We start from the raw sequence: 9,276 nt of genomic DNA on the forward strand, positions 1-9,276 counted from the left end.
AAATTGCCCACAATCCGGCGACCGACGAGGATTTCTGCAACCTCCAATCAAAATCAAAACAGTACAATTTGATTCGATTTTTGATGTGTTTTTATCCTATACAATCCCAGAAACTCAACTCCGACCACACCCAACCGTAATAACCCCCGGGAACGATTCTCCGATCAAAACCCAACAAACTCCGGCCAAACATCGTTCTTGCATATTTTTACATGAAACTTCACGTTTAGTATCTCAAATCAAAGTTTGTTAACTGTATAATCAAACCCCTAACACCTAACTAACCTCAGATCAATCAAAATATCAAAAATTGAACATAAACCCTAATAACCGAATTAGACTATCTAGCAATCGTTTGATGAAATTAATAGCATAAATCAACTATACACACTCATATGAAGCTATACAAACAATCAAATTAATCAAATAAGCCTAGAATCAAAAGCCCTAATTTCAGTCAATAACCCTAAAAATCAAAATTGAAAATCCATGAATCTATGCATGAAATTGGTACCGTAAACCGATAGAACAGATCAAAAACTTCAATTTGAGTACTTACATGATAGGATTTGATGCTCAGAATCACTCAAAATCATTGATTGATTTTCCACTTGAATTCAAGAACCCTAACCCGATTTTCAGAGAATTTTGCTGATTTTTCTATAATTTTTATATAATTAATTAATAAAATTAATCTATTTATAATTACAAAATAATACCCCTAATTATAATTTAGGCCTTAGTTATATCTCCTAATAAAATTAATTGCCCTTTAATTAATAATTTATGGGGAATATTTTTAATTTTTTTAATTTCAAATAATTACAAAATATATGCCAAAATTTCTCAAAAATTATGAATAATCCAAAAATACAAATATATGAAATATTTGAAAGTCCCATAGTTTTATAAAAATACGATTTTTGTGGAGTTTTGAGTACTCGTAGGGCCCAAAAAATTATTTTTCATGAAACAAGATATTTCCCAAATTAAGTGGATGTTCAGAAAATCAATATGGTATACGCCATATTAGGCAAAATAAGTCCAATTGCTCTATAAGAAATAACAGCTATTAAAACGAAATCTGGATAGTACAACCTTTAATATAAATGCATTTAACACGTTATAAAATACCCAAAAAATACCCTGAACCACATGGAACACATACAGCACATAACAACTAATATTTTATGACTAATTACAATTCATGATATAATAAAACACATAATACTCACTTAATGTTTTACAAAACAGTCATAATTTCTCAGTCGTCACACCAAGTCCTCTGCTGGCTTTTCTCGAAGTTCTTCATTCTCACGGACATCCATGTCTTCTATGGGGAGGACCTGCCCCCCCCAGTCCCATCGGGCCTAAGTGCTGCAACATAGCAATTGCGGGCCATTTTCAGATCTCCTTTCGCTTCTCCAATACCATTCCTAGTTGGGAATTTCAATACCATGTGGTAGGTTGAAGGCACGACCTTAAACGCACGGATCCCTATTCTCCCCAAGATGGCATTATAGGTAGAGGTTGCCTTAACAACCGGAAAGTTCAACATTTGTGTGGCCTCCATGGGCTCTTCCCCGATAGTTACGGGAAGTTGTATTGCTCCTTTGAATTTGCATCCCACATGGTTAAACCCGTAGATGGGTGCGTAGGATGAAGTTAGTTGAGAATCATTGTAGCACATCCTTATGAATGTGTCATGGAAAAGAATATCCACGGAAGCTCCATTGTACACTAGGACTCTCATAACATGACAATTTCCAATTACCGGAGTGATAACCAGAGGATTATCCTGTGAAAATTTTTAAACCTTCAAGGTCTGGGTCACCAAATTTAAGCGTTATCTCTGACTTAGAACGCTTAGACGGTTCTCCAACTATACTCATCATTTCTCTCGCATAAGCTTTTCGAGAGTTCTTTGTAGTCCCAACTGTTGTAGGACCTCCTAAGATCATATTAATTACTGGCCCTCGGGGCTGTGGGTTGCGATCTCTGTCGTTACCCCTTAGATCATCGTCATTTCTGTCATTATCTCTTTTTTGGCCTCCAGCCTCTTCACCCTTGGTGAAATGTCCGAATTTTCCCCTCCGGATCAAATACTCAATCTCATCCTTAAGTTGCCTACAATCATCAGTATCATGACCAACATCTTTGTGGTACCTGCAGTATCGGCTCTTGTCTCTTTTCTCGGGGTCTCCCCTTAGTGGATTGAGCCATTTGAACTTTTTGTCCTTCTCAATTTCCTTGGAGCGTTTAACCTTACAAATTCAGTGAACCTTGGTTGCTGATTCTTCTTAGAAGATGAGTCAAAGGTTTTTCCAATTTGAGGATACTTGTCCTTGGTATCATACTCCTGATCCGTCTTCCGCCTCTTGTTTCCAGCGGGTTCATTACTCACAGTTGTCTTCTTCATACTTTCCTCCATATTAATATACTTTCGGGCTTCATCCTGGAGCTGCAGCATGCTTTGAGGAGGGCATTTTTCTACGGACATCTTAAAGAACTCGTCTCTTGTCCCTTGCTGTAGGGCTATCATGGCTACCTTGTCATCAAGATCCGGGACCTTCAAGGCCTCCTTCGTAAATCGGTTCAGGTAATCTCTAAAGTACTCCTTTGCTCATTGGATTATGCCCATGAAAGAAGCCGAACTCTTCTCGTGTACTCTGCCACTTATAAATTACTTGATAAAAGCTTGGCTCAAGTCCTTGAAAGATCTAATAGAGTTTGGGGGCAGAAGGATGTACCATCTTTAAGCCATACCCGATAGGGTATGAGGAAAGGCCCAACACTTAATAGCGTCATTTATGGGCTGTGGCAATAGGGCGTTAGAGAATGTCATGGCATGATTAGCAGGGTCGTCAGTACCATCGTATGCTCTGATGGTGGGCATCTTGAATTTCCTTGAGATACATGCATTCATTATCTCTTCAGTGAATGGTGGGTTTGGACCATCAAGATCTCCTAGGGGCATCAAATCACTTGGATCAGCCCTTGGGGAAACAACCCTTCTTGGTATTGGACCATCCAGGTCTATGATTGGAGGAAAATCTCTTTACCTCGCAGCAAGTGGAGGTCTTGGGTCAGGTGCGCCTCCAGGTCGCGCTTCAGCCTTTAGATCTCAGCTTCATGAGCCCTGATCCTCTCCTGGACATCTTGGGGATTCGTCCTTTGAGTGCTCCTAGGCCGCTGGTTGGTATTAGGTATCGGCTCTTTACCAGCACGCCTCCTCCTTGGAGCGACCTTGTCATCCGATGATTCGAAGTCTATATCAGAATAGTGTCCAAATAATTCTCGATCCTCTAGAATAGGAGCCAAGCCACGTATGTATTGGGGCGTCCGCCCTTGTGTTTCGCTCCGATTATAGTGTCCACTTCCTCCAACCTCGGGGTATAGAGGCATCCCGTAAGGGGGGTTAGTGGTCACGATCGTTGAGTACTCATACCCAACGGGTTGAGGGTTCACAGGTGCATATAACTGCTGATATTGGGAATTCTTCCCTTGTGGTTGAGCCTTGGTTGCCCCTACCGGGGTTCTTCTTTGGGTGGAGGCATAAGTTGAGTACGGTGGTACCTGTACCACTGATGCGATTGTTCGCGATGGGGCATGAGTGTCTGTTCCACTATTGTTTGCGCTCTATTTGTTCACCATTGTTGTTGTAGCGTTCCCACAGACGGCGCCAAATGTTGTTGAATAAAAACTAGAGTATGTTAATAATTAATGCTAGGGTTTGTGATTTTCGAGTTTTAATGGTTATTCTCGCGTTGGGAACTATCGATTCTCGTAAGATGCCTACGTATTCCTGTGTAGTAGAGAATCAAGCTAAAAATGTAGTTCTAGAGTGAGGGGTAGAGCTTTTATATAGAGGTGAGTTTATGTTTAGACTTGTGTTGGAAACTTGGTGGACAAGTCTCCAACTTAGATGGTAATTAGGAGTCCTACAAGGGAAGGAACTCCGGAACCTTCTGTATAAGACTTTGAGTCCGTTTTGGGCACATGTCTCTGCTCTTCCAGCCGTATTGGGCCTAGTCCGTGAACAACTTATGTTCGTGGACCTTGACGACCTCTACTGGTGGGCCTTGACTACATGGGTCGTCTCGATTTTGCTATAATTTTAGACCAGACAGGTCTGTACCGGACTTGGTCAAAAAGCCCAAGTGTAATTAATATGACATTTAATGTATTTTTAAGATGTATTTTCTATCCATATCATATAATTTTGATAAAACACGTTTGTTTTATAAAGAAACATATTAATATTGATTTTAAACTAAATATCCTTAAATTCAAAACTACTTTATGTATATAAAAAATATTAGTACAAGGTAAATTTAAAATTAAGTCGATAATATACGTTCAGCTTGATGAAAATATAATTGCTAGTATTAATATTATAAAATAACTAGCACTAGCAATAATCAATAGTCAAAACATCATTTAATAAGTTTGAAGAACATTTAATAGGTATATTTAATAGGTACGAGGGTGTAGTACTCCCTCTATTTTTTAATATATGACATTTGACTTTTGGGCACACATATTACGGAGGGTTGACCACATAGATAGAATTATTATTTTTAAAAAATTCTCTTTTTGAATAAAAATATGAGATCAAAACTTTTATTTACAAAAAAAAATTAAAAAAATTATTTTAACTATACGATCAAACCTCCTAAACATGTGTGCCAGAAAGTCAAATGTCATGTATTAAAAAACAGAAGGAGTAGTAATTTCTCCTTATGAAATAAAATTTTACTGCATTTAGCGTGCCGAAAAAAATTAAAAACCTTGGTATAGATCCGACCCGTTGGAAGGAGTTGGGAGCAGCTGAATACAAAAGAAAATGGAGAAATCGTCATCATCCTCAAAAAATCTGGAAGCTTCGCTGCTGCAACTCATTTCTAATCACAATCAATCTTCTCTGCGGCTTAAACAACACACAGGTACATAATTGATTTAAGCTAATATCGATTCTATTAATCCTTCAAATTAATTGATTTCTTGGTAATTGAAAGCAGACAAGGCCAAAAAAGACGCAATTAAAAATGCATTTCGAGTTTCGGATGTTCTGGTAGATTCAGTAAACGGAGGTGTGGAGGAGTGTTACATTAATCAGAAGCGTATCGAGCTCGAAATTCAAGCTTTATCTTCCACTATTCTCCGTTTCGCTAAGCACACTGAACAATGGCTTGCCGCTTCTCGTTCTCTCAATAATGCTGTTAAGGTTTTCTCATCTCCTTTACTTTCGATTTATCGGGATGCCTTTGTGGATTTTACAGTATAGTGCACTATGCTTTGTAAAAAAGTAGATATTATGCCACACGGATTAATGTAAGAAGACAGAAAAGCAAGCAACTGATTGCGGAATTATGTAGGATAACTTTTCCTTTTCGATTATGAAATAGTAGATTTTATTTTATAGTTCAGTATTAGGATCCGTATCCATTGTTATAACAAAGAAGCAAACAAACCTAAAGCAAGTGATGTTTCTATTAGTTAGTGATCAAATTAGAGGAAGTAGTTTTTTTTGTATAATAGTGGCCTGAAGCCTGAAGCACACTGCCAATGCTAGCGTCTTTTTGGTTTCTTTTCCTAGTATTAGTTTGCTGTATATTCAGTTACTACCATGTACAATAGCTAGATGATTCGGTATATGCACGCATGCAAATTTTTTTTAACTGGGAAGTCATTGGCTTGTTACATTGTGGTACGACGATGCTACGTACATGAGATTCCGCGTGGTATAGCGTTTACTGTATTGTACTATTTAAAGATATTTTAGAGATTTGAATAATAAATTATCTGTGTTTAGTAAGGGCAACACCCTAACAGGGAAGGTCATCCATTACGGAAAGACCAAGCTTCTTAAAAGTTTGCATCAAGTTTTCATATTAAAGCTTTTTAAAAATTTCTACTCAATATAATTGAGCTTCATAATCTACAATAGAGAATTTGGTACTCAACTTTCAACATAAAAGGTGAACACCTCAAGTAGGCGTATTATTCAAATTTTAGTCTTATAGTTATTACAGTAATAATTACTTATATAACAATAAATATGTAGGTAATTGTTTGCAAAACTAGAAAAAGATTAATTTGGCAGAACTTTTCATTAAATTAAGCATCTTGGTGGCTCTAGATTAATATCATATCTGGTCTCTTTATTTGTACGTACAGGAAATTGGGGACTTTGAGAACTGGATGAAGACCATGGAATTTGACTGTAAAAGCATCAATGCAGCTATCCGCAACATTCATCAAGTGTGATTGAACTTGAAGATCCCAGGATTCTGAATCATTGTTTTGTGAGCTTCATAGAAACCTATTTCTAGATTTATGTAATTTCATGGATGAGTCGCAAGTATCTGTGAACATTGAGAAAAGTAACATGACCACATTATGTAGTTATCTTATGTTGGGAATGTTTTAAATACCTTGGTGGTTATATAGAGGATACGGAGGTTGTTGAATATTTGCAACTTTGGTCGGTGCTCAAAACTTTTTTTTTTTTCAGTTCAAACTAGATATTTAATAATAATAAACTATTGTCTATTACTATATACGTTCTATAGGGTTGTAAGTACTACAAACTAGCAGTCACGCACTCTAGAAGTAGTTGTTAAAACATAGATGCTCTGAAAATTTTCAGCATCGACACAATCGCTTGTTCCAGACTTTCGGTCAGAGACTAGATATTTAGGCCCTCGAATTCACACTGTTGACTTAATATGATTAGGCTTGCCTGTTTGGGAGGTTTGGCATGCCCAGGACTGATAAGTGGCATTTTATACCACTTAGAACGTCTTAAAATGGCTCAAATTGGTGTCTTGAAATCAAGTATTTTGTGTATTTGATGCGTTTTTCTAGTGTTTGTGCATTTCAGGGTATAAGTTGCATTTCGGAGGAGTAATCATCAAGAATAAGCCTTGGCATGTGTTCAGCATTGCGAGAGGAAAGAAAGGGGCAGATTACGGCGAAGAAACGGAGCAAACTCATGAATTTTCCAGTAGGGTCCTGAGCGGTCGCTCAGCATAGCTGAGCGGCCGCGCAGTAGGCTGAGCGCCCACTCAACTATGCTGAGCGGCCGCGAAGGGTCGGGAATTTTGATAAATTCTTTTAGACTTCTACTTCTGTTTGGCTTCCAACTTTTATGTAATCTGAGTTTTTTATGAGACTATTATATAAGTAGATTTGGAGACGTTTTCACAAGGTTGGCTTGTGGTATTAAGGAGAGAAAAAGACAAGGAAGAAGACCGTTTTAGCACACCGCAACGAAGAGGAAGCATATTTTCTGGTGATTCTTATTTCGTTGTAATGTTGGATGCTAGTTTTCTTTGCTTTGAACCTAATTACTCTTGTGACATACTCTGGTTTAATATAATTAGTTTAGTTATTATTCTCTTGTTTTGTTTATCATGTTTTCATATGAACCCATGATGACGATAAGTGCTAACATGGGCTAATCGTGATCATGGGGTCGTAACGGATTTACTATGGAATTCTTTAGTTAGTTGTTTAATACCTTAGTGTGTGATGATTGTATGATATCTAGTATTGGTTATGCGTATTCGTCTTATGTGCGTCGCGAACATATAAGATAGGGTGTTAATCTCTTGTGAAGCGACGGTGGATCTTGAGATTTAGAACTTGCCATGCTAGCATAGGTTCATGTATGATGTGCATGATTAGTGTGTAACTCTAACCGTTTTATTCGCCCTGTGTAATCAAAAGGGAATAACTTGCGCTTAAATCATTTTGTTGTCAATTTCTGTAGACATATAGGGACTCAATATAATTGATGCCTATTCAACTTCTATCTTAATTGTGGATGTTGGTAGAATGGTATTAGTACAATGAGAGTTGACTTTTATCAGTTTCGTGTTATTCGATTAATATCATCACTGTTGCATGCTAAGGGTAATAACAATAACTATTGAAGGAAGTAGTAATGAAGTTGTGATCTCATGAGTGTTTTAATATTGTTAATTCGAAGTGTTAATTAAGTGATTAATTAAGTAGTTAATTGTAGTTAGTATTTAGTTAATAATTCTAAGTGTTAGTGTCTTAACATTGAGAAGTAATCATACATTGGTGAGTGAGTTTAATTGAACAATAATTAGTCTGAGTCTCTGTGGGAACGAATTAGAAAGTATTCTATACTACTTGCGAACGCGTATACTTGCGTGAATATTAGCGCGTGTTTTCGCCCTAACAAGGACACGAGGTATAGTGAATAGAGGATTATTTGCACTTTGTGAACATTGATTGCATTTTCAATGTTAGTAATGCACTCAAGGCATGCCTATGACACGAGGTATAGTGAATAGAGGATTATTTGCACTTTGTGAATATTGATTGCATTTTCAGTTGTAAATTTCACTAACAAATATTGCAACATAGAGGCAAACGAGGTACTTTAGTGAGCGTTTATGCAAACTCGTTCTCGTACTCGCAAGAGGACTTTAGATACAGCTGAGGAGACAGACGAAGTTCTTGATATTCCGGAGAAGATAGATTTTGAAGATTCGGATTCAGGAAGTGAGCAGAAAGAACCAGTAATCATGGGTGATCGTATTGTTCTGGCCGATCCAGCTCTTATGGACTTTTCTCGGCCTAAAATTGATGACATTCAGTCAAGCATTCTTCATCCGGCTATTCAAGCTAACACCTTTGAAATCAAGCCGGGCACTATTCAGATGGTGTAGAATTCTGTTTCTTTTGGAGGTGCTGCGACTGAAGACCCCAACATGCACATAAGGAATTTTGTCGAGATCTGCAGTACTTTCAAGTATAATGGCGTGACTGATGAGGCTATCAAACTGAGGCTTTTCCCATTCTCACTGAGGGACAAAGCTAAGGACTGGTTACATTCTGAACCAGCTGGGTCCATCACTACTTGGCAAGATCTTGCGCAAAAGTTTCTGGTGAAGTTTTATCCGATGGCAAAGACTGCTGCTATGAGGAGTGCTCTTACTCAGTTTGCGCAGCAACTTACAGAATCTATGTGCGAAGCTTGGGAACGCTACAAGGAAATGTTGAGAAAGTGTCCACATCATGGAATGCCCGATTGGATGGTGATCATTGGTTTCTATAATGGTTAGGGGGCCCAATCTCGGCCCATGCTCGATGCAGCAGCTGGAGGCGCCTTGTGGGCCAAAAGCTATACTGAGGCTTATAATCTTATCGAGACTATGGATGCAAATGAACATCAAAACCCAACTCAGAGGATGATGCCTGGGAAGGTAGCAGGTATTCTGGAAGTCGATGCAGCCA

General features: G+C 38.0%; 2 protein-coding genes and 1 non-coding gene across 3 annotated transcripts; 1 reads left to right on the forward strand and 2 right to left on the reverse strand.

The window, feature by feature from the left end:
* Nucleotides 1-1,333: 1,333 nt before the first annotated feature.
* Nucleotides 1,334-1,753, reverse strand: LOC141714730 (uncharacterized). Its single transcript, XM_074518232.1, has one exon. The coding sequence runs from the start codon at nt 1,751-1,753 to the stop codon at nt 1,334-1,336; it is 420 nt and encodes a 139-aa protein (XP_074374333.1).
* A 3,037-nt stretch (nt 1,754-4,790) lies between these two features.
* On the forward strand, nt 4,791-7,396 carry LOC141712951 (biogenesis of lysosome-related organelles complex 1 subunit 1). The gene is made up of 3 exons (XM_074516084.1): nt 4,791-4,946; nt 5,022-5,227; nt 6,181-7,396. The coding sequence occupies exons 1-3, from the start codon at nt 4,847-4,849 to the stop codon at nt 6,268-6,270; spliced, it is 396 nt and encodes a 131-aa protein (XP_074372185.1). The 5' UTR covers nt 4,791-4,846; the 3' UTR covers nt 6,271-7,396.
* Nucleotides 7,397-8,957: 1,561 nt separating this feature from the next.
* On the reverse strand, nt 8,958-9,064 carry LOC141715774 (small nucleolar RNA R71). The gene has a single exon (XR_012572524.1). It is a non-coding gene; the product is annotated as a small nucleolar RNA R71 (small nucleolar RNA).
* Between the last annotated feature and the right edge of the window lie 212 nt (nt 9,065-9,276).

The sequence above is a fragment of the Apium graveolens genome, chromosome 3 (assembly GCF_009905375.1).
Source record: "Apium graveolens cultivar Ventura chromosome 3, ASM990537v1, whole genome shotgun sequence".
Lineage (NCBI taxonomy): Eukaryota > Viridiplantae > Streptophyta > Magnoliopsida > Apiales > Apiaceae > Apium > Apium graveolens.